Genomic DNA, 25,101 nt, shown 5'->3' on the forward strand with positions numbered 1-25,101 from the left:
CGACAGCAAACATGGAATAACAAAAATATCAAATAGAAAAATAGGAGAAAACAAAAGGAAATTGATGTATTTTCGGGGTTATAAAACCCCATTTGCTGTATTGTTTCGGGACCTTTTTTTACAAAAAAAAAGATTGAATGTAAAACACACACAGACACGAAATCAATGCAAAAAATACAAAAAAATTTCAAAAACAGAAAAGAATACATCGTTTAGGTGATTGTTCGACTTGGTTTTATTTTTTTATTTTTATTTTTTGTGTTTTCTTCGATTTGTTCTTATTTTATATGCGAAAAATATAAAGAATGGAGGGGATCTTACCTTGTCGTCGGCGCCGTTGAAGCTCGCATCCTCCTCTGGCAATCGGAGTTGAGGCAAAGAGCGGCGTTTAGGAAGGAAACGAAACCCTTAGGGTTTTTTTATCCTTTTTTCTTTTCCTTTTTTATTCTGAAATAGTGGATAGATTAGCAGATTTTCTGTCTTTTATAACGCCTGTAAAACGATGTCGTTTGTGGCCGGTTTCAGTGGCTTCAAAACGACGTCGTATAGCCCAGTGACCCGATGATCCGATTTGACCCGGGGAGGATCCGCGTGTTTTGTTTCAATGGCTTATTTGTGTGTTTGGTCCTTCTATTTTTTGATTTACTTCAGTTTAATCCTTTTTGTTTTTTTTTTAAAATTTTGCCACATAATTCGATCCTGCTTTCAATTTCGTCCTTCTGTCAGTTGAGGAGACGAACGTTCGAAGCGACGTCGTTTCCTATGATCTGACTTGATTGCCACGTGGGACTTGTGCGTTTAATTTTGGTGCTAGTCACTCTGATTTTAAATGAATTTCAATTCGGTCCTTTTCATTTCATTTTATTGCACGTTTTACCCCTAAATTTCTGTTTTAATTCCAAATTAGTAATTTGTTTTGTTATTTTTGCTACTAAAATAATTACTTTAATATTAATTTATCATTATTATTATTATTATTATTATTATTATTATTATTATTATTATTATTACTATTATTATTAGTAGTATTATTTTCTTTTCTTTTCTTTTTATCAATTTTCCTAACCTTTTTATATACATTATTTTATTTTATTATGTAGTATTATTTTAAGTTTTCCATATATCCTTATTTAATTTCATAATGTATTATTTTATATATATTTTATGAGTCTAACATAGTTGGTACACATTTTATGATTTTATTTATAATATATTCTTAATACTTATAGATATATTGTTTATTTTAAAACTTTTATAGATATAATTTATTGATTGTGATTTTCCTTCTTGCTATTGATTTTTTGGTGTATCCTTTAAAATTGATTAGTAATTCATTTAATTTTTGAATATTGATATTGGTATTTGTATAACGTATGGTTGAAATTGTTGTTGCTATGCTTGTTTGTATTTGTCTATTGATTATTTATTATTCATTAGTGTATGTTGTTTATAAATTGCCCCTTTTTTGGCATCATACGTTATTATTCAATCACATTACATTTGTTTTAAAGAATATGCCACACTAAAGCATTAAAATCATTTTATTCCGTAAATATTCAAAATACTTAGTGTAATAGGCCCAATTTGCCCAGCCCATAATCAAATCAAAATAAAAAAAAAATATAAACCAAACACAAAAATTAGTCCATTGGCCCAGAACATTAAACCCAAATGGCCCAATTGCACTTAGCCCCGTTTACTTAAGCCCACTAGCCTGAATACCCGCATAAGAGAACAAGAGACCCTAGGGTTTCTGCAAACTCTAGCCGCTGCAGTCAAGCTGAGCCTCCTCCTGCGCATGTTGCGTTCCTGCGCGTGCAGCGCCTCCGCGCCAGGTCCACACGTACCTTCTCCAGGCTGGCATCGTACCTGCACAACGGAAGCAACAAACCAGCAACGCAAAAGAAAAACAAAAAAAATAGCAAGCAAATAACAGAAATAGAGAAGAGATTTTGGATTTTTTTTTTCGATTTTTATTTTTCTTCTATTCGAATCGGCTATATAAGGCCGATTCCAACACTGTAAACGGGTTACACACACACAGAATATCAATAGAAAAATCAGACAAAACAAAAGCTGCGTTTTTGGAAGGTGATTTCTTTTTAAAGTTTTTTTTTTCTTTATCTATCGTTCTGTTCTTGTTTCTTTTGGGGATATACCTGAAATAAAAAAGGAAAAGGCAAGGATCTCACCTTCGCAAGGACGCCAATGAAGCCCTGTTCGCTCCGTTCAAATCGAGGCCAGAGGGGTTTCACATTTGGAGGCGGCAGAGGGGAATGATTCGGGTCTAAAGTGGCTAGGGGGACTAATGATTTAGGGTTTTTTATGGCATTTATATTAGTGAAACGGCACCGTTTGGGCCTTGCTTCGATGGCACCAAAACAGTGCCGTATTGGACCAAAACCGATGACTCGACCCAGACACCGATAGATCCGCGTGTTCTGGCATGGAGAGGGATATTTGCACAAATGGTCCCTAGATTTTTATAGCGTGTTTAAATAGATCTTTTTATTTCCTTTAAATTTTGCCCCGCTTTTTAGTATTTTTGTTTCACTTTAATCCTTCGCATAAAATGCTGCGTTTTGGAAGGGAGGGAATATTTCCCACTCGCCCCCCATATAATTCGCGCGTTGTGATATAGTCCCCGACTTTGTTTTAATTACATTAATTTCTTGTTAATTTAGACTTAATTGCGATTTAACCTTTTTGACATTTGTTTTTTTTATTAATTCATTAATTATTTTTTTATTATTATTAGTACATTCGGTCATATTTTCATTTATGTTTTTGTGCATTATTTTATTACATATATTATCATTTCGAGTTTTAGTTATATTATTATTATAATTTTATAATGTGTTATTTTATTCGACATAATATATTACCGATTACATGTTATTATATTATTTCCACTCATTTCATACATAATTTATTTCATTTGAAATACTCCATTATACTTTATTTATTCCAATCTTTTATACGTACTATTATACATATACCATTATATGAAGTTTTTCAATCCTTATGCATTACTCATTTAAATTAATATATGTATATTATTTAATGTGTTTTGATTTATTTTATATAATACTTACTTTAAAATTTATTTAGATACTATTATTTTATGTTGTATTTATTTTTAACCGTATTAAAATTTATTTCAATTTTTATATATATTATTTATTTTAAATTTATTCTAATATATAATTTCCTTTCTTTCATGTTATTGTTTATTTTTCAAAACTTGTTGCATTTTTTTTTTGTATTAATTTGCTTGGAGCTTCGTTTAAGATTAGTTTTTAGTTCATTAGCTTTTGAATATTAAAGCTATTATTTGTATGTGATGTGAGATAATTGCTCTTACGTGTATTGTATTGTTTGCTCATATCTATCGCTTCTTTGTCGTTCATTCGCGTACATTTTAATTTACGAATCACCATTCCGCGTTGTATGTTATTATTTGATTGTTTTATTTGTTTAAAAGATTACGTTTAATATCATTCAAGTATCGAGAGCTTTTTTATTCAAAAAGTTTTTAAAAAGAAAAATAATAACGCGACACTCGGGATTTGTGATCCTCGAAAAGATTGTGTCCTAACTCACTGGATTCCAATCTTCCTCGGGATCTAAGAGACCGAATATTCCTTTTAATTAACATAAATAAAAAGCTCATTCTCGAGAATTCGATATGTGGTGTCCTAACATATTGGATATGACATATTGTTCTCTCGAGACGAGAATTTTTCTAATAAATGAAAATAAAGGCAATATTCGATATTTAGGAATTTTGTGAAATAGAGCCCTAACTTACTGGGTTTTGATTTTCTCATTTGACCCAAATAATCAAATACCCTTCTCAAAATGCATAAGTTTTAAAGGTCAAGAGATAAACTTAATTTTGAGGATTTAAAATGTCGCACTCTAACTCACTGAATGTGACAATTTATTTCTTCGAAATAAGTGATCCTTACCATCCAATTCATTTTACCCAAATTTTCTTTTCAAAGGATCGTATTTTAAAATCTTTTCAAAATTTAGACATTAAGACATTAAACAATCAATTTGGTACCAATTTTGGGCGTCACGAGGGTGCTAACCCTTCCTCGTGCGTAACCGACTCCCGAACCTGTTTTCTCAAAATTCGCAGACCTAAAATCGTTTTAATGGTGAACCGGTCACACCTTAATAAAAGATCGGTGGCGACTCCTACTTTTCATTTTTAAAAGTCGATTCCCCTTTTCAAAAAAATGGTTTCGACACTTGGTGTTCACGATTTTCGAGAGAATGGCGCCCTAACTTATTGGGCTTCAATTCTTTTCGTTAAATTTAGATATCCGAGTATCCCTTTTTAAATAAAATTGTACAGATTCTAAAGAAAAGTTTTTCGGGATTTCAAAATGTTGGATCCTAACTCACTGGATATGACATTTTGCTACCTCGAATTAAGGATTTTCAAAATAAAGGCAATATTCAGTATTTAGGAATTTTGAGAAATTGAACCCTAACTTACTGGGTTTTGATTTTTTTATTTGACCCCAAATAACCAAATATCCTTCTCAAAATGCATGGGTTTTAATGATAAACTTAATTTTGAAGATTAAAAATGTTGCGCCCTAACTTACTGGATGTGACATTTTATTTCTTTGAAATAAGAGTGCCTTATTATTTAATTCAATTTATTCGAGTTAAAAGGATCGTGTTTTAAAATCTTTTCAAATTTTCGACATTAAGACATCAACAATCAATTCGGTACCAATTTTGGGCGTTACGAGGGTGCTAACCCTTCCTCGTACGTAAACGACTCCCAAACTTATTTTCTCAAAATCTCGCAGACCAAAATCGCTTTTAAGGTGAACCGGTCACACCTCAATAAAGATTGGTGGCGACTCCGAATTTTTTTTATTTTTAAGTCGACAACTAAACTCTTTTTGTTTTTTCAAAAAAAGTGGTTTCGACAAAACCCAAAATCCAATATCCTACTTCCAGCATACACCACACATGAGTAAATGGTAAAGCAAAACATGTTTCCAGGAATAGAAGTAAACAGATTGTTGCAGTGTACAAGCTGCAGTGTTTGCAAAAGCCAATCATGAAAATATTGGTCAACAGATTGTTGCAGCACATCAAAATCTTCTTGTAAAAGATTGTTGATATTAGCAAGAAGTAAACTTTGGCCTCTAGCCTTAACAAGTAATGTGATAAGAGAAGTTTCCAACCTAAGTTAAGTGTTAAAAAATCATATAAAACGAAAAAGAAAATGGGGAAGCAAATGTTTTAGTCGTTCACATCCGAGCCTAAGAATCAAAAGAAGTTTATAAGAAGAAACTCATTAATGAGACATTACAAACAATAGGCTAAAACAAACAGATCGATAATATGGGTCAAACCATTTAGCCAATGGAACTGATTGGTCAAGAAATTTACATTAGACGTTTCTAACTTATGAACTTTGAATAATGGATGAGGACCAGCATTTGCAACTCCATGATACCATGATATTTTACCATTAAAATGGGGTTTAAAATTTTAATCAATATCTTGTGAAGTGCATTGATTCAATTATGTTAACCATTGTATCAAATATCTATTACATGAATGAACTAATCCATCCAGTACTAACAAATTCAAGAACAAAACAAATATTTTCAAGCCCAGTCCAAATACAAGAAGAAATGATCACTCCGGATCTCATCAACAAACAGAATGAAAGCAAAATAAGACAATGAGAGAGAGGAAGATTGAAACAAGAAAGCAAGAAAGGAAGATTGAAACAAGAAAAGAAGCCATAGTTGAAATCATTTGTCTCAAGAAATACCAGCTTAAATCAACAGCTTCAAACTCTTAATAAGATCATAGATGAGTAGAGGAAATTAAGAAGCTGCTACCCTCCGCATTATATGCCTGTTTAGGACATATTAAACACCTGCACTAACTGATTGGTGGGGATCTAGCAATCACTAAAGCAAAGCAGAGCAAAGCAGCAGTTGTAATGGCCCAAATTTGAGGTTATCGGAACAATGGTTTCGGGACCACAAATCCGATGAAAAAAATTTTATTTTTCTTATATTTTTATGGTCTAAAATTTCACAAAATGATTTCGTGAAAATTTCGTTCGAAAATTTCGACGTTTGGGCACTCAATTTAGTCAAAAGGACTAAATTGTAAAAAGTGCAAAAGTTGAGTTCTACATGTTAGAGGTGTCCAATTGTTATGAAACTTTAAATTGGAGGTCCTTATATGGTAATTATACCATTGGTAACTTGGTAGACAAAAATGGACATGAGATAAGTGAAATAGAAAATTTTTAAGTTAGGGGCAATTTGGTAATCTAGTAATTAAAATGAATTAAAAGGAAAAAGATGGAAAAATCATCATCTTCTTCATTAGGACGAAATCAGCAAGGGGAAGCCATAGTTAGGGTTTTCAAGCTTCCAAGCTCCATAGTAAGTGATCCCAAGTCCCGCTTTTAATGTTTTTTACGTTTTGGAGTCCCTGTAGCTTAATTTAGCTTATTCTAGCAATAATTTAACCTAGGGTTTATATTTGGAAAAATACCCATAGGTGAAAAGTGTTTATTTTGATGTTTTATGATAGAATATGAAGCTAGAAATTATGTTAAACAACTTTTGCTAAGCGATTTTAAGTGAAAACGAGTAAAACGACATAATCGGTAAAAATACCTAATGTTCATAAGTACATGTTAGAGTGGGAATTTGATGTTGCCATAGAAGGAAAAATGTTCAGAATGTTATAAAACATAAGAATAAGAGATGAATTTTAATTTCCGAGCCTTGGGGAAAAATGTAATTATGTAAAGTTTAGGGCAAAATTGTAATTTTGAAAAGTTAGAGTCGAGGGCTGTTTTGATGAATGTGATTATTAAATAAGTTAAATTTACTATTTTAGATCAAGAAGTACGAAACTCGAGGTTAGACAAAGGAAGAATAAAGTTGAAGACTAAGTTGGTGAAATTGGCTATAATTGGTACCGAGGTAAGTTTACGGTAAATAAATGCAATATTTCAATATTTATTATTAATGCTGTTAATTTCCAGCAATTATGAATTTATTTTATGAATTTATTTGATGATGATCCAAGCATGAAATGATAGAGAATTAAAATTTAAAAGTCCCGTTGATACATAAGGATGGTACTGGATACGAATGTCATGACATTTGGGTAAAGAGATCCCATGTAAGACCATGTCTGGGACATGGCATTGGCATCCTTAAGATCAAGAGAGGTCCCATGTAAGACCATGTCAGGGACATGGCGTATAACCGAGATGAGAGGTCCCATGTAAGACCATGTCCGGTCATGGCATTGGCACTGAGATGAGAGGTCCCCTATAAGACCATGTCTGGGACATGGCATGGGTACCAACATGAGAACATCCCATGTAAGACCATGTCTGGGACATGGCTTTGGCATGTTATTATCAGAAGAGACCCGAGTATCCTTATTATTCCAATGTAGCTCAACGGGCTTGTAAACGAATCATGTTCATGAAAGTTCAGTTTAAAGCATAAATGGCAAGCTCAGGTAAGTTGTAAGACTTAAGAACTTATTATACTATCAATTGATGTTCAACGATGTAGCAAGAGTTGAGTAAGTTATGCACACAAGTATTCTAAGTAAACAAGTAAGAGAACTAGTATGAGATTAACTAAAGAGTAAACTAGAGATATAGTCACTTGAGTTTAATTATTTGTGTGTAATGTTGTTATTTATTTGCTAGTAAACTTACTAAGCTTTATGCTTACTTCTTTTATTTCTCTTTCTCTTATAGTATTGCAAAGCTACTTCAAGGATCCTAAAGAAGTCGGAGATCGTCCACACTATCAACCACAACTGCTCGGTATTTTATGTCAAAACACGTTTGAGTTATGGCATGTATAGGGATTTAGTTATTTTGTATGTTTGTAATGATGATTTTGCTAATGAGTGATGTGTAAGTATTTGATGATGTATGGTCATTAAAATGGTTAAGGATGAAGGTGTTTGTTGTTATGAAAGATTAGGTGATAAATTATGCATGGAAATCATGAAAGGATAAAATTTTGCAAAGAAACAGAATTCAGGCAGCACAGTGACCTGAATTTGAAAAATCACCTAGGATGGTATAAAATGAATTAGAGGGTGAATGATATATGGAATTAAATCTTGTTGAGTCTATTTTCATGGAAAAATAACAGTGTAGCAAAAGGAAATTTATATTTTAAGATATGTGAATTTTAGTAAGATAGGGTCAGAACTGTTTTTGGAGTCCTCTGTTCTGAGTTTAGAAAATAATTACAAATTGTACAAAAATGGTTATGAGTTGAAATTTACATGCTTAGATTCCTTAATGAGTCTATTTTCTGTAGGAACAAGTGGGAATAGCATATGAAAATCCTATAACAAGAAAAGTTATTTTTAGTAACAAGAGGTCAGAATAGTCGAATGGTGAAACAGGGGAGACTTTAACTAATAAACTGTACTAATTGGCTGAACCAAAAATTCTAAAAATTTTATGGTAGGAAGATATATGAGTCTAGTTTCAAGGAAAATTTACAGAGTTAAATTTTGAGTTCCGTAGCTCAAGTTATAATTAATTTAGTGACCGCTGCGCAATTGGACAGCTTTGCTGTAAATAGTGAAAATAATTTGCAAAAGTAAATTTTTATGCTCCGAATTAGTAAGATAAGTTAAGTAATGCCTCGTGCTCGACTCCGGAAACGGTCTCGGGTAAGGGATGTTACAGCAGAGGCACAAAGCAAAGCAAATCAGTAAAGCAAAAGAGGCATAACAGAGAAAAGGAACACTAATTCTGAAAGAATTACAACACAAGTTCGGACATGACAACACAAGTTTAGCAGCAGAAAGTTATCAGGAAGGAACCATGATTCGATATATCATTATTTAAAGAAACTGTCATCCTTTACCATTACAACTAGAGAATCATATGCCTTCTCCAGAATGCAAACTTTAAATGGGAAGGGGGGAAGAGAGCCTAGAAGCGCAATCAATAACAGTTTAAATCTATACTCCAATCCAGAACCTAAACTAGATGGCATCAGTTTCTCAAGAGACATCTCATAATGATGCTGCCAAAAAAGAAACTAATAATAATAAAGAACAAAGATGCAATAAAGGTTAAGCAATTTATCAGGCTAGAAATCTTGGTGAGGGAATTCAATAGACTAAGCTAATGAAGACTTATTTTTCCATCAGAGAAGAAAAATGTAAGATGTGTGATTCTACCACATATTATCCCAGAAAAAGAATACTTCCTCTTCAATTGATTTTCAGATAATGCTAAAATACGGAGCCAAAATACCACAAAATTGCAATAAAAACAAAACCCACTAGCTACCTGTTATTTGAAATAAAATTGATGTGATAATCATGAGCATGGCCGTATACTCGTCGACATCTAGCCACTAGGTTGGTCTCCTGACTTGTTACCTAGATATAGTGAAGATTAAAAGTTAGTGCAGAGTGATCAAGAAGCATTTAGACAACAAAAGAAATGTTCCTGATTACTCAAAAACAAAATCCTAACACTCTCCTCCTGCCAGAGAAAGAGAGAGGATGGTATTCTGAATGTGGGTTTTGAATGGGAGAAGAAAATCCTCCAAAGAGAAGCACCGGTGGTGGAGAAGAGGAGAAAATATACAGAAGAAATAATGATAAAAATTAATCCCATAATAAAGACAAACAAAAATATACAAAGAAGAAAAAGATAAACTCACTGGTGGTGGAGAAGAGGAATAAAGAACCGGCAGAGGAACAAAGAACCAGCAATGAAAAGAGATGGAAGCAAAGTGCATTTTGGATGAAAACAAAGAACCAGCGTTGTTTGTGTGTTGTGTGGCTAAAAAAGTAAAAGACCAGCCCAAAAGCACTTCTTGGCTGAAAAAGCTAAAAAAAATCTCTTTTTTCATTTGCCCAAAAGCACTTCAAAAACGCTAGAAATTTGCAAGAGATGAAGTTCGTTCTTTATTACTTTTCAGAGAAAAGTGCTTTTACATATAAAAGCCCATCTCAAATGCAATAAAAAAAGAAGCCTTACTCCCTCCCAAGTCCCACCCCCAAGTTCCTAGACACAGACTTTTTCCTTTGGACTATAGCCCATCGACACACTATTTGGAATTAAAACCCCAATGCAAACATGGGCCAGTTTACAACTGTGCCAATGTTTGGGTGAGCTTAATGGAGTGGGCTACTGCACCTACAACAATTCGGTTTATTGCTTTGTTAAGGCCTCAGATGCTTCTGAAATTGATGCGTGCAGCACTCAACTTCAAAGTCGGCACCTCTTCTATCTATCTATATATTTTTGGGCTCAAATGAAAAATGGGCAAATATTATAAATATTTGATCAAACTTCCATAATAATTAAGTTTTGCTAATTTCAATTGTTTCTTTCTCCTAGTTTCAATACAATATTGATAGGTTTCAGGTGGCTTGAAACCTAAAACTGAAAAAAAAGATACAATCGAAACTAGTTATTATGAAAGTTTGATAAGATATGGAAACTATTTATAATAAAAAATATATGTAGAAGACGACACCTAGAGGTACCGACTTCAACTATTTCAAATCTATTTTTGCTAATTAATCTTTTTATTTCAGATATATGGGAAAAAAGCCGCATGTTTCTTTCCCCTAGACTTGTTTTTGGTGCCCTCTGGCTAAAGATGACTATTCCACTCTCTGGCTGTCAAGTGGTAAGTTATAGATAGTTACAACTTAGCAATAAAAACCACTAAGTTCCACTTTTTTCTCAGTCAACGGTGCCTCCATCTCTATCAATCATTGCTCCTTCACAGACAGGTACCATAGCACCGGGTCACAAAGGGAACATCCTTTTTGTACGAAAACATGGCGTGAATCTTGCTAGATATCTTCTGAAGCTTGTCGGATAGTGAATGGAATTGGTCTCCAAAGATAAAAGACATCATAAGGCACTGAAATCTTGATGGTGGTCCACGTTTAAGTTAAATACTCAACATTAATGAACAAAAAGAAGTGTAAAACTCAACATTTACTTTATCTATTTATATATACTTCTTAGGTATATGTAACGCTTAATGGTGGATAGATGTAAATGCAATATCTGTTTTTGAAATTGTTTAATGGCCGTCGCCTCATCAAGTGTCCTGTAAGTAGAAACATGAGGCTTCCACTACTTTCCCTTTCCACTAAATAGTAACTACAATTTATTGTGATCCAATATTGCAACAGTAATGAGTACTAAATAGTAAGTATAAGCTTTGCTTCTGAAAGCAAGGTTTTGTCATTAGAACAACTTTTGTGTCAACCCCTTCACTGCCAATTAATATGAGTTTCAGAACATTCTCCTCTTTTTTCAAACCTTTTTAAAATTTTTTTTTATTTTTATTTCCCCGAGAATTCAGTTCAGTGCATGAGAATGGTGAGTTATGTCATGCATGAGGTATTTTATTATATAGAAAATTCGGTTAAAAACAAACATTTTCTTAGTCAGCCTCCATCTTCTCTTGTGTTCATTAAAAGACAACGTATCCAGCAACTTTCTTTGACCATAATAATAATAATGCTTCTTAGTTCATTTCATTATTCTAGCTTTGGCGGGTAAAACTTGGATGTCAACCTTCAATCTGCTTAGGTGAGGCGAGAAAAATATATAAGTCAACGTTGAATCATGCCAGAACTGTGGGATATGATTAATACTGGTGGTCAAACATCACCCACCAAATGAAATTATTGATGAACTTGAACTTGATTTTGCAAAAGCACTCATAAATAGTCAACCACTCAACCAGCTGAACCAAGCCATTTCGAAGTCAACATTCAGCTCTGTAACTCTTGTCTCCAGCCACTGTGATTTAATTTATATGTATTATATATAGGGAACTGAATTCTAGAGGCCGGCATACGAGAGCGAAAACAAAAGAAACATCAAAATGTTAGTGTCGTCAACAATGCATCTATTAAGCATGTGTGTCCTGTCTTTGGTTTTATCTTGCTGTCAGGGAAGGGAAGATCCGAATTTCCGGATTCGAGCAGTTAATCTAGGAGGTTGGCTTGTGACCGAAGGTTGGATTAAACCTTCCCTTTTTGATGGCATCGTCAACAAAGATTTTCTGGTTTGGAGATTAAACCCTTTCTTTCAGAATAACCATTCACCACTATATACAAATTCATGAAACAATAGAATACAGTATATAATTAACTCCAGTTCTATTTCTGTGCTTCATTGATATGATGATCAGGATGGAACTGCACTTCAGTTTAAGTCAGTAACAACCGGGAAATATCTTTCCGCCGAGCAAGGTGGAGGAAGTATCATAGTTGCCAACCGGACAACTGCTTCTGGTTGGGAAACCTTTAGAGTAATGGAAGCTATACTTTGGTCTGAACAAGTTTTTTCCTATGTTGTTTCATTAATTCAGGGTTTGTGACTTCAAATTTGTTTCCCCACTGGTATGAAACAGCTGTGGAGGATCAATGAGACAGCTTTTAATTTTAGGGTCTTTGGGAAGCAATTCATTGGAGTTGACACGGACGGGAATGGGATTGGCATAGTAGCTATCTCAAAAGCTCCTGGACATTCAGAGATCTTCGAGATTTTGCGGAACTCCGATGATAAGAACCGGGTTCGGATCAAAGCTTCAAATGGGTACTATTTACAGGTAATTGTAACTTGCAAGTCTTCGCAAAAGCTTGTTAGGCCCACTAAGAAAGACCTTTCATTATCCATCTAGGTCGGCATTTCTCTGTGGGATGAAAGGCAGGCAAGTTTAATTGGGATATTAAGACATTGTATTTTTTTATATTTGTTAGGTATTCCCTTTCTCAACACCACTGAAAACGTGCTTTCTTAACATATGCATGCAGTGTATAAGTAAATAATGGTGTCCAATTAGTGTATGCCTTTTGAGAAAAGATGTAAAATGCAGGCAAAAACAGAAGAAGTGGTGACGGCTGATTCACAAGGAAATAAAGGATGGGGAGACGATGATCCATCAGTATTTGTGATGAAGATGACAGGAAGGTTGGAGGGCGAGTTTCAAGTGACCAATGGCTATGGCCCTGAAAATGCTCCACAAGTCATGAGGGTATGTGCTGCCCCACTAAGATAATTACTTTTTTTTTCTTTTTCTTTTTTGGCTTCATTATGAATTTATTTAATTGCATATTAATAATGTTTAAAATGTGTAATGCAATATCAACAAATTAAGCTCAACTTTAAGTTTTTTTTTAATTAATTAGTTGTCATTATGATGAAAAAAAGAGTGGGGTGGGGGGATATTTTCAACTAATATGAAAAACCATTATAAGATGGTTTAAAATTCATAAGACAAATTTGGCCTTTGACATTGGTGTCGGCGTTGGCTGTTGACTTGATGACGTCCAAATGGTGGTATGGAACAGTTTGGGTGGCTTTAAAATTGCCATTCCTATCTCATAGTTATTGACAGATTTATAACTTTTATTATATAGCTTGTGATCTTATTGGTATTATTTTAATTAGTTTTTTTTTTAGATCTTGTAATGATATCGTGTGATGTTCAATATTTTATCTTATTCTTAGGAGCATTGGAGGACATTCATTGTGGAAAAAGACTTCAAATTCATATCACAAAATGGGCTAAATGCTGTGAGAATACCAGTAGGATGGTGGATCGCCAGCGATCCGACACCACCTCCGCCCTTTGTTGGCGGCTCGTTGCAAGCATTAGACAATGCCTTCCAATGGGCAAAGTAAGTTCCTTTTTCTTCCCCTGTAAACAACTAATTTTCATCAATTCACTCAAACTGAATCTTATCAATACGATATTCATATTCCCCAATGAAGTTACAAATTTTCCTTCTTTTTTTGTGTGTGTAGGAAATATGGATTAAAAGTTATAATTGATCTACATGCTGCACCTGGTTCACAAAATGGTTGGGAGCACAGCGGTTCCAGAGATAGCTCCCAGGAATGGGGCAAAACAGATGAAACCATAACCCAAACAGTAGCTGTCATAGATTTCTTAGCATCCAGGTCAAAACAATGAATCCATTTTCTTCATTGAAACTCAATTACATAATTAGTTATCAGCTCTAACTTCATTATGAATTATGATGCCTTTTGGTCCTTGAATATAGATATGCAAACAGCCCAAGCCTTTATGCAGTCGAGCTCATCAACGAGCCCCTCTCACCGGGAGCAACACTGTCGAGCGTGATCGAATACTACAAAGCCGGTTACGCAGCCGTGCGTAGGCACACTTCAACAGCTTTCGTGGTGATGTCGAACAGGCTAGGACCGATGAAACCGAGGGAGCTGTTTCCGATCGCCAGTGGCTTTAAGCGATCTGTTATTGATGTACATTATTACAACCTTTTCGAAGACATGTTTAACAACATGACTGTCCAACAGAACATTGATTTTGTATACAACAATCGGTCCTCGCAGCTGAATTATGTTACGACATCTAATGGTCCTCTAACTTTTGTCGGTAAGAATGGATGGTCGGTTCTCATGTAAATTGAAATGTTTATGATATTCATTCATTAATGGCGAGTGTAAATGAAATGAGTGATGGTCATTTTTCAGGGGAATGGGTGGCTGAGTGGCAAGTTGTTGGAGCTGGTAAAGAGGATTACCAACGGTTGGCGGAGGCTCAAATGGAGGTGTATGGGAGGGCAAGTTTTGGTTGGGCATACTGGACTCTGAAGAACGTTAACAAACATTGGAGCCTGGAATGGATGATCAACAATGGCTATATCAAGCTTTAGGGTTTAGGCCCGTCGGCTCTGGACTTGGGGCATCAATAGGAGCATCTCTTGGTAGGCAATAAAGGCTGCAATATTAACATGTTCCCAATTCTCAACCCAAAAAGCAGCCATAAAATAAAAAAGGCTTGTATTTTCAAATTACAAAAATGTATATATTATCTTTTCAATTTGTCATCATAAGCACATCAACAAAAATAAGATATGCAAAATTGATTGAAATTGTCAAAGAACTCAACATAATATACTAAAACATATAAATATGAGAAGTATCAATACTTTGTTTTGTGGTGGGAACCAAAAACTGTCCTCTTCCATGATAGTATATAATTGCGCAACATGTCCCCCATAATTTATGGATTTGTACCTTATAGGTAGCACAAATCATGTTTCAATAATGTTTTGTTTTTCGTCAGTTTATATTTATTGGGTCCATTCATTGTCAGCTGTGATCCAAAGAAGTGAGAATGCATTTAACAATCTTAAAATGGTTGCAAATTGTAATTATATTAGTTCAAAGTAACACGATCCTAATTGTGTGGTATGGACAATGGAGAAGTGATTTTTTAGAAATAAAATTTAATAAGATTAAAGAAATATTTTTAATGGACATAATAATGACGATAAAGGAAAAAATACGCATAAATTGGTAACTAGAGTAGAAGATAAAAAAATTTTGAGTAAAAACTAAAATTTATGGCATTTACAAATTCATCTCAGGATTCATTTAAAAGAAAATGTAATTTAAGCTTCATAATTCCTAATTCAAATTAAATTTTAATGGAAAACAGGAAATGAATGTAACCAAAGTCACCAAATCGGAAATTGAATCTCAGTGAACATTATAACAGGGATGAATGGGCTAAAAGCTGAGTGGAAGAAAGGATATTATGTATTAAACATACTACCTTATAAAATCAATATTAAAAATACTGAAAAAAATCTATCACACGCAGATATCGTGTTGAAAACACGATTTAGAATATATATATACGTATTTTTAAAATAGTATAATATAAATAATAAAATATATGATTTAGAACTAATTAATAATAACACACGAGTTAAAATAAAAATTAGATTAAATTGTAAGTAAAACAAAATTCAAACACTTGAATACATCAAATTAAGGTTACTAAATAATGCAATTATTTATCATAGTGTTGTCATCAATGCTAAGTCGGGTTGAGTTAATTTATGACACTATCTCAATCAACAATATTATTAATACAATTGATGGACGTAATAAAGCGCGCATAATAAAATTAAAATGTATAAGTAAATCAAAATAAATATTTGATTGAGTGGTAAATTTAAAGTTTTCTAAATGTAATTGATTGACATTGGTCCAAATTGCACCATATACATATTTTTATTTTTTTAAAATTAAAAGGGCCAAAATATCCTCAAGTAATATAACCTTTTTTAAAATATAAAAAGGTCATTTTTATAAATTTCCTAACTGAGTTGGAACCCGATTGACTTATGATACCAACTTAATAAAAGATTTTTATTAATAGTATAGATCTCAAATAAATGAAATATATATAGACTAGAGGTGATCATGGGTTGGGCTACTCAGCCCGGCCCGAAAAATGGGAGGGTTCGGGTAAAAATATAGGCTCGAAATATGGTTTGGGCAAAAAAAAGAGGCCCGTTTAGAAAATGGGCCGGGCTTCGGGTAAAACTGTTTTGGCCCGGCCCGGCCCAGCCCGAATTATATATTAAATATATATATTTAATATGGGTCGGGCTCGTGCTTAACAATTTTCTTTCGGGCCTATTTTGAGTCGAGCCAGGCCCAGACCTAGAAAACAGGTTTAAAATTTTGTCTGAGCCCGACCAGGTGGATCACCTCTAATATAGACAAACTTAAATGGATTTAAATTTATTATTTACAAATATAAATAAATTTAAACAAAATTTAAAACTCACATCTCGAATCGAATCAAACTTAAACAACTATTTATAATAAAAATAAATCGAATTTAAATTTAACCCAACCCAACCCAACCCAACCCAACCCTTAACACCTCTAACATTAGCGAAGATGGAGTAGATTAACTTGTTTAGAAGGCACACTGTACGAACATCTCCCAGTAGAGAGAGAGGAAACGTAGGTCACAAGCAAAATAAAAAATAAAAATCACCTTTGCTTTTACAATTTCATTTTCCAAAAAGAAAGTTATGAAGAAAACAACAATTTGTTACACTAAAATGGACACCTCAACTTCTGCTTACCCGTTTCTCAAGTCAGACCACGAAATAAAATTTAAATATAAATTCAGATTCCTTCATACCGGGTTTTATCATTACACTAAAACTTAATGCTTTTAGTGTGCCAAATTGGATATTTAGATGTGGTTAGGTGAAAGATAAATCCATAGACAGCCAAAGCCATTTAGGGTTTTAGGCCATTCATTAAAAACATATTACGGACTTGGGGGGAAAACCTGCCATGGATGGATTCTTAAAACTTGGTTTCAAGGTCTTCTTCCTTCTGTCTTCCTAACTTCCATCTCGTTCTTAGGTCATCTTCATTTTTAGTAAAGAAAAAAGCTGGCTCACTTTAATATAACAACAAATGTCAATATTTCAAGAATGGAAGAGACTCCATATTATATGTTTCAAATCATAAATAGAGAATATTTATTTAAAAATATCATATCATATCAATTCTAGTTTTAATTCTTTTAAATAATAGAGGATGAAATTACTGTTGAAGATTTCAACTGTGATTTGGAAGCCAAATATCTAGGGGTAACTATTTCATATATATGCCTTTCCCAAAGCATCCATGCTAATCTTAAAAACTAGATGCTGGAACACTCAGATTTCAAGCTACTGTGTGATTAAAAGAAAAGTCATATATATGCTACAAGAATATGCACTTTTTCCCCCCTTAACTCAGTCCTGGCATATTCTCCACATTAAAAGAATCAAATGCTTTAAAAAATAAAAATGTAGCTTGAGAATTTTTATAGCTCAGATTCACATAATCGAGCTTACCAAGATCCCCAGCTTTCCACTTCATGAACGCATTTCGTGTCACTGTCATGGATGCGCTCTACCAATAATACATGTATAAAAGTTTCTATGTTTTATTTTAAATATAAAAAACTTTTAAAACCACGTAATAATACAAATAAATAACATGTTAGACATTGTTAGTAAAAAGGGCGTTGTTAAAAGTAGAATCAACACAAAATAATTGGTACTTAAGTTGATGGGCACTTATCCAAACACTAAATGAGGAAATAGAAAAATATATAGATCACATGAAAATGATCATGCAATTCGATTACCCTACGTTTGTGGAGCCTAATTTAGTAAAAAGTATGTACTTTCTTCAGCAATTATAATATCAACCTACTCAATCACACACACAGTGACCATTTCTCTCACTCTTGTACTTTAAAGATACAAACCTCTCCCCACTATGATCACCCCTGTGACCACAACAGTAAAACCACAATGACATGTTTTACTTTAAAAATAGCACTCTTACACCTCTCCATAACAGATTAAGTGTCTAATTTTCAGTACATTTTTCTATGATAGTCTCTCAAATATATAGACATGGATTCGAGACTTGCTTACAATCCAATATCTAATAAATCCCAATAAAATAGTAATATCATTAATATAATATACAATATAATAACATGTAATATATATATGATCTGTTAAAGTTGTGTGACCCAAAATTTAAGAGATTGCTTGCAAGTCAAGTTAAACAAAATATATCTTCTTTCTAGAAGATTTAGCATTTATGAGTATAATATATTTAGCATTTATTAGCATAATATATTTGACTTTGATTAGAATTAGGTTTTTTCAACCTATAAATTGATGTAGTCGAAACTCCTCTTGTAATTATTCGAATTTGACATAGTGAATTTTCTTCTCCTCTGCCCGTGTTTTTTTTCGAAACGGGTTCCACGTAAAAATCCGTGTGTTCTTTATTTTTATTTCTTTTTCTTTATGATATATTGTCGTTACCGACGTTCTATTTTCACAAATTGGTATCCGAGCTTCTAGGTTGTTCATCTCGATCATGGTAATGCGTCTTTGAAGTATGACATTTCGCTGTTGGATCGCAACACCAGATTTGCGTTGTGGCAGATTAAGATGCAAGCAGTTATTGCGCAGATAAATTTGGAGGATGCCCTGCTAGGGATAGATAAGATGCCTTTGACATTGACAGATGAAGAGAAGAAGCGTAATGATCGAAAGGCGTTAACATAATTACATCTGTATTTGTCTAATGAAATTTTGCAGGATGTGATGAAGGAGAAGACCGCCGCTGCATTATGGAAGAGGCTAGAACAAATATGTATGTCGAAAAATCTAACCAGCAAGTTGCATATGAAGCAGTGTCTTTATGCTCGTTTAGAGGAAGGTGTGCCTGTGCACGAACATTTAACACTGTTTAAAGAAATTCTCTCAAACTTGGAGGCCATAGAGGCTCAGTATGATAAGGAAGATCTAAGGTTGATTATACTTTGTTCGTTTCCCCCGTCTTATTCAACCTTTAGAGACACGATTTTATATAGCCGCGAGTCTTTCATAATTGATGAGGTTTATGATTCTTTGAGCTCGTATGATAAGATGAAGCATCTTGTGATTAAACTCGACTCTAAGAGAGAGAGTTTTATTATTCGTGGGAGACAAGAATAGAATGCTGATGATGATCATGGAAGGACACAGGAACGGAATCCTCGTGGTAAATCTAAGGGTAGATCGAAGTCTTCAAATAGAGGTAAAACTTGTAACTTCTACAAGAAGAAAAGACTCATTAAATCTGAGTGCTATAAGCTATAGAACAATATCAAAAGGGAGGCTACGAATCAAAAGGGAAAACAACCAAAAAATTCCAGTGAAGCTGATATTGTAGAAGACTACAGCGATGGTAAACTTCTAGTCGCTTCTGTCAATAATTCTAAAGTGAGCGAGGAGTGGATCCTTGATTCGAGCTTCACCTTTCACATGAGTTCCAATCGGGACTGGTTTACAACTTACAAAACAGTGTCTGAAGGTGTTATTTTGATAGGAAATAATGTTTCGTGTAAAATTACAGGTGTTGGAACGATTAAAGTTAAGATGTTTGACGGAGTTGTCAGAACACTTAGTGATGTGTGACATGTTCCAGAATTGAAGAGAAATTTAATTTCGTTGAGTACTCTTGATTTAAAAGGGTATAGATATACAGCTGAAAGTAGGGTTTTGAATATTTCCAAAGGTTCCTTCGTTGTGATGAAAGGGCAGAGAAAGACTGTCAAGTTATATGTTTTGCAGGGTTCTACTGTTACTGGTGATGCAGCTGTCGCTTCCTCTTCTTTGTCAGATGATGATATCACTAAACTTTGGCATATGCGCCTAGCGCATATGAGTGAGAATGGCATGACGAAATTGAGCAAAAGAGGACTTCTTGATGGGTAAGGAATTTGCAAACTAAAGTTCTGCGAGCACTGCATTTTTGGGAAGCAAAAGAGAGTTCGATTCACTAGAGGAATCCATAACACGAAGGGAACGTTGGAGTATATTCATTTTGATCTGTGGGGGTCATCCAAAGTGCCTTCGAGAGGTGAAGCTAATTATATGCTAACTTTTATTGATTATTTTTTCAGAAAAGTTTGGGTGTTCTTCCTAAAGTAGAAAAGTGATGTGTTTTTCGCATTTAAGTCTTGAAAAACTATGATTGAAAAACAGACGGGAAAATAAATAAAATACCTTCACACATACAATGGCTTAGAGTTCTGTTCTGATGAGTTTAATAAATTGTGCAAGTTAGAAGGGATCGTGTGACACTTGATAGTTCGTCATACTCCTTAGCAAAACAGTGTTGTAGAACGAATGAACAGAACGATCATGGAGAAGGTTCGATATATGTTGTTAAATGCCAACTTACCAAAGTCGTTTTGGGCCAAAGTAGCCTCCACTGCATGTTTTTTGATCAATCGATCTCTATCCGTTGCCATTGAGAAAAAGACTCCACAAGAGGTATGGTCTAGTAATCCTACTGACTATTCTGATTTAAAGATCTTTGGGTTTCCTATGTATGCTCATGTTGATAATGGAAAATTGGAACCGAGATCCATTAAATGTGTTTTTCTTGGTTATAAAGCTGGTGTAAAAGGGTATACGTTATGGTGTCCTGAAAATAGAAAAGTTGTGATTAGCAGAGATATTGTTTTTTGATGAAACTGCTATACTACCTAACTTATCTCTTAAAGACTCTTCCAATAAAGAAAATCAAAAGTAGGTGGAGCATCAGATTAATTTAAAATCTACAACAGAGTAGACTCCTCAAACCAGTACAAAAATTTAGAATAGAGTTACTTCTTTACCACAATACTTTATCGCCAAAAACAGAACTAGAAGAGAAATTAAACCTCCAAAGAAGTATGCCGAGGCAGATCTAGTTGCTTATGCTTTAAATGTGGCTGAAGATATAGACGCAAACCAATAACCATCTAATTATTCTGAGGTGGTTAGCTGTGAAGACTTAGAAAAGTGGATGTTTTCTATGCAAGAGGAGAGAGAATCACTCCACAAAAATATAACATGGGATCTTGTGAAACTTCCTAAAGGTAAAAAGGTTGTTTGTTGTAAATGAGTGTTTAAAAAGAAAGAAGGGACTCCAGGAGTTGAAGAACCCAGATATAAAGCAAAGTTTATTGCAAAGGGTTACAGTCAAATTCCAGGAGTGGACTTCACAGATGTGTTCTCCCCAGTTGTGAAGCATAGTTCGATTCGAGCTTTGCTTGGTATTGTGACCATGCATAATTTGGAGCTTAAGTAGTTAGATGTAAAAATTGCATTTTTACATGGAGAACTTGAGGAGGATATTTACATGCAACAACCAGAGGGTTTTACAGTCTTAGAAAAAGAGGACTATGTTTGCTTGCTAAAAAAGTCCCTTTACAGTTTGAAACAGTCACCAAGACAGTGGTACAAGAGGTTTGATTCCTTTATGACTTCTCATGATTTCAAAAGAAGTAATTTTGACAGTTGTGTTTACTTTAAAAAAAACAGTGATGGTTCTTTTGTGTATCTACTCATTTATGTTGATGACATATTGATAGCAGCAAAAGATAAATGAGAGATAAGAAAAGTCCAAGCCCAACTAAGTGAAGAATTTGAGATTAAAGATTTGGGACCAACAAAGAAGATAGTTGGTATAGAGATTCTTAGATATAGAAAAGTAAGTAAATTGTACCTAAGTCAGAAGGGGTACATTGAGAAATTCTTTGCAGGTTCAATATGCAGAGCGCTAAGCTTGTTAGTACTTCTTTAGCAGCCCATTTTAGACTTTTATCGGCTTTGTCTCCACAATCAGATGATGAGATTGAGTACATGTCACATGTTCCATACTCTAGTGCAGTGGGATCTCTAATGTATGCTATGGTTTGTTCACGTCCAGATTTATCATATGCAGTTAGTGTAGTTAGCAGATACATGGTGAATCCCGATAAAGAACATTGGAAAGTAGTTCAGTGGATTTTAATATGCTCATGATGTACTATTGATGTTTGCTTACAGTTTGAAAGAACTAGAGATGGAGTCATTGGGTATGTTGATGTTGATTTTGCTGGAGACCTTGATAGAAGAAGATCTCTCACAGGTTATATCTTTACAATCGGAGGTTGTGCAATCAGTTGGAAAGCTACTTTGCAAGCTACAGTCGCTTTGTCTACCACTAAAGCTGAGTACATGGCGATTACTGAGGCTTGTAAAGAAGCTATTTGGTTGAAAAGACTCTTTAGTGAACTCAATGAAGACCTTCAAATCAGTAGAGTATTTTGTGACAGTCTGAGTGCCATCTTCCTTACAAAAAATCAAATGTTTCATGAGAGAACAAAACACATTGATGTTCTATATCATTTTGTTCATGATATTAATGCTCGTGGTGATATTGTTGTGAGCAAAATTAGTACTAATGAAAATCCTGCAGATATGATAACTAAGTCACTTCCTATAACCAAGTTTGAGCATTGCTTAGACTTGGTTGGTGTTCATTGTTGAAGTTAAACCCTTAAGGGGTTTTATGGAAGAGGTGAAAAATTTGTTCGTTGATAATTCGTGTCAAGGTGGAGATTGTTAGAGTTGTGCAACCTAAATTCTAAGAGATTGCTTGCAAGTCAAGTTAAACAAAATATATATTCTTTCTAGAAGGTTTAGTATTTATGAGTATAATATATTTAGCATTTATTAGCATAATATATTTGACTTTGATTAGAATTAGGTTTTTTCAACCGATAAATAGATGTAGTCAAAACTCCTATTGTAATCATTCGAATTTGACATAGTAAATTTTCTTCTCCTCTACTTGTGGTTTTTTTCTCGAAAGGCTTTCCAAGTAAAAATATGTGTGTTCTTTATTTTTATTTCTCTTTTCTTTGTGATATATTGTCATTACCGACATTCTATTTTCACATGAACTCTTAGCAACTTAAAATTGCAATCCAATTTAAAATCCATAATCCAAGAGATTGTTTTGAGAAATTTCGACCCAAATCAATTATCAATATTCATACTCCATAGCAGTATGATCTTCCGTAACAAGTTAGATGCTTACCAAGAAATCAACATAGTCCAAATATAATGTTTAATAAATTGTCAACAACTAAATATGAAAATTGTCACCACAAAAATTAGGTGGATATCCTTCAATACTAAATTATCAATTATATATGTTAATAGAAACAATGATAACATACAATATATTTGAACTATATGTAATTTTATTTATACAATTTCTAAATTTTATTAATAAAATTCAATTGTAAGTCATGAAATACCCTAACCACCAACACCAACCATATATTACGGTATAGTTGTGATAAATTTGGCTAAGAAACTATTCTGGGAAGCATATATAATTTAGGGCTATACTAGCTTTCCAATGCTGAATTATGGGCAGAATAATGAGAGACAGGTTGTCCCATCCAGTGCTAACCGCTGAGAAAGTTAAAATGACAAAAAAAAGGTTGAAATGATGACGGCCCATATTAATTTTTCTTACCCTCAACAATATCTCAACCAATTACGTAAAATCTGAAATAAAAGGAACTTGGAATCATAATTTGAAGAGCTTATATAAATAAGGTAAGAAAACTACATACCCAAAATGGGATTTCTCAACCATGCAGCAAAACAATTAATTTTAGCGAAAGGTCATAAATTATCCAAATATACAAGTACTTTAAGAGTTGATGGTAACTGATAAACCATAGCCTTGGATATATGTGCTCCACTGCACTTTTTTTTTGCCTTTTTAAGTTCAACTTAACTATGAGCTTAGATTTCCCAAGGACATTCGTTTACGAACGAAATAATAAATTCTTTAACCACTTGAAGTGTGCATATATACAGGGGCTCAGCCAACCTCCAAAATAATTGATGCTGGATCAATGGAAGAGCAAAGGTCCGGAGACTTGACTCATCAGCTTTGGAGATCCATTCAACACTTGGGTCCATCTAGATTTCTGGTTTTGCTTTATGTATATAGAATCTGTAGCTTTATTTTGTTTTTCTTCGTAAGTTCTCTTGATTTTCTTTTAATTATTCCACCGTCCTCTTCTTCTTCTTCTCCTATATGAATAAAAGAGGAGGCATCTTACTAGCATTCCTGTCTGATTTTGTTTTCTCTCTCTCTCATAATGTGTGTAAACACAAAATGCATACTTTTTTTTCCCATCGAATCGTGCCTCTATTTGCTGCCATTTGTTTTACTTTGTTTGATAATAAGGAGGAGAATAATTTCAATTTTAATCTTATCTTTTTTTATCAAAATTCAAAAGGGAAGAGCAATATAAAATATAAGCATATACCTACGTATGTACATTTATAGCTAGTGATACTCTTGTTGTGTATTAAAATCACCCATCAAATTATTAATAAATATCCAACCTGCAGTTATTTTTTAAGGTAAATATTAAATCATGCCATCATGAGATTATGGCAACATGAGAGGCATTTTTCACCTCATTTAAAGTGGCACCATTGGTATAATAATAATAAACAACCTTCTTGTCTGGGTAACACAAAACGCAAACCAAGCGTAGATAAAAGTGAAAACTCAGTTTACTAAAAACAAAACCAGATTCCATTAAATGTACTTTAATTGTGAAAATAAATATTAGACAGTACTATACAACTACTACACAGATTTCCAGCAGATTGTGTACTATTGTGCCACAGCAGCAGCCTCTCTACCATTGGAAGTTGAAGCATATGGCATTTTCTTTTTCCTTTTTTGAATTTAGTATATGTCGTTTTCAAGTTACAACTGTATATTCTGTATAAGGTTTATATAATCTTAATTTTTTTTATATATCATTTACAACG

General features: G+C 33.7%; 2 protein-coding genes across 2 annotated transcripts; one reads left to right on the top strand and one right to left on the bottom strand.

Moving 5' to 3' along the window:
- Positions 1 to 1,523: 1,523 nt before the first annotated feature.
- LOC105769585 (uncharacterized) lies at positions 1,524 to 9,812 on the bottom strand. The gene is made up of 4 exons (XM_052630245.1): positions 9,735 to 9,812; positions 8,925 to 9,086; positions 2,193 to 2,441; positions 1,524 to 1,869 (listed from the first exon to the last, which is right to left on the bottom strand). Exons 1-4 carry the CDS (start codon positions 9,810 to 9,812, stop codon positions 1,687 to 1,689), a joined length of 672 nt encoding a protein of 223 aa, XP_052486205.1. The 3' UTR covers positions 1,524 to 1,686.
- Positions 9,813 to 11,627: 1,815 nt separating this feature from the next.
- LOC105769586 (probable glucan 1,3-beta-glucosidase A) lies at positions 11,628 to 14,931 on the top strand. The gene is made up of 8 exons (XM_012590314.2): positions 11,628 to 12,113; positions 12,240 to 12,359; positions 12,462 to 12,659; positions 12,927 to 13,085; positions 13,562 to 13,731; positions 13,859 to 14,014; positions 14,119 to 14,471; positions 14,570 to 14,931. The coding sequence occupies exons 1-8, from the start codon at positions 11,931 to 11,933 to the stop codon at positions 14,749 to 14,751; spliced, it is 1,521 nt and encodes a 506-aa protein (XP_012445768.2). The 5' UTR covers positions 11,628 to 11,930; the 3' UTR covers positions 14,752 to 14,931.
- Positions 14,932 to 25,101: the final 10,170 nt, after the last annotated feature.

Source organism: Gossypium raimondii, chromosome 5 (assembly GCF_025698545.1).
Source record: "Gossypium raimondii isolate GPD5lz chromosome 5, ASM2569854v1, whole genome shotgun sequence".
Lineage (NCBI taxonomy): Eukaryota > Viridiplantae > Streptophyta > Magnoliopsida > Malvales > Malvaceae > Gossypium > Gossypium raimondii.

Excerpts from the sequence above, each read along its gene's own strand:
- LOC105769585 (XM_052630245.1), bottom strand. The coding sequence starts at position 9,812 with ATGCACTTTGCTTCCATCTCTTTTCATTGCTGGTTCTTTGTTCCTCTG. Across the intron at positions 2,442-8,924 it reads ATGATTCTCTAGTTGTAATG|AACACGCGGATCTATCGGTG; the intron begins GTAAAGGATGAC and ends TCTCCATGCCAG. Across the intron at positions 1,870-2,192 it reads TCATTGGCGTCCTTGCGAAG|GTACGATGCCAGCCTGGAGA; the intron begins GTGAGATCCTTG and ends TCCGTTGTGCAG.
- LOC105769586 (XM_012590314.2), top strand. The coding sequence starts at position 11,931 with ATGTTAGTGTCGTCAACAATGCATCTATTAAGCATGTGTGTCCTGTCT. Across the intron at positions 13,732-13,858 it reads AATGCCTTCCAATGGGCAAA|GAAATATGGATTAAAAGTTA; the intron begins GTAAGTTCCTTT and ends TTGTGTGTGTAG. Across the intron at positions 14,472-14,569 it reads TGGTCCTCTAACTTTTGTCG|GGGAATGGGTGGCTGAGTGG; the intron begins GTAAGAATGGAT and ends GTCATTTTTCAG.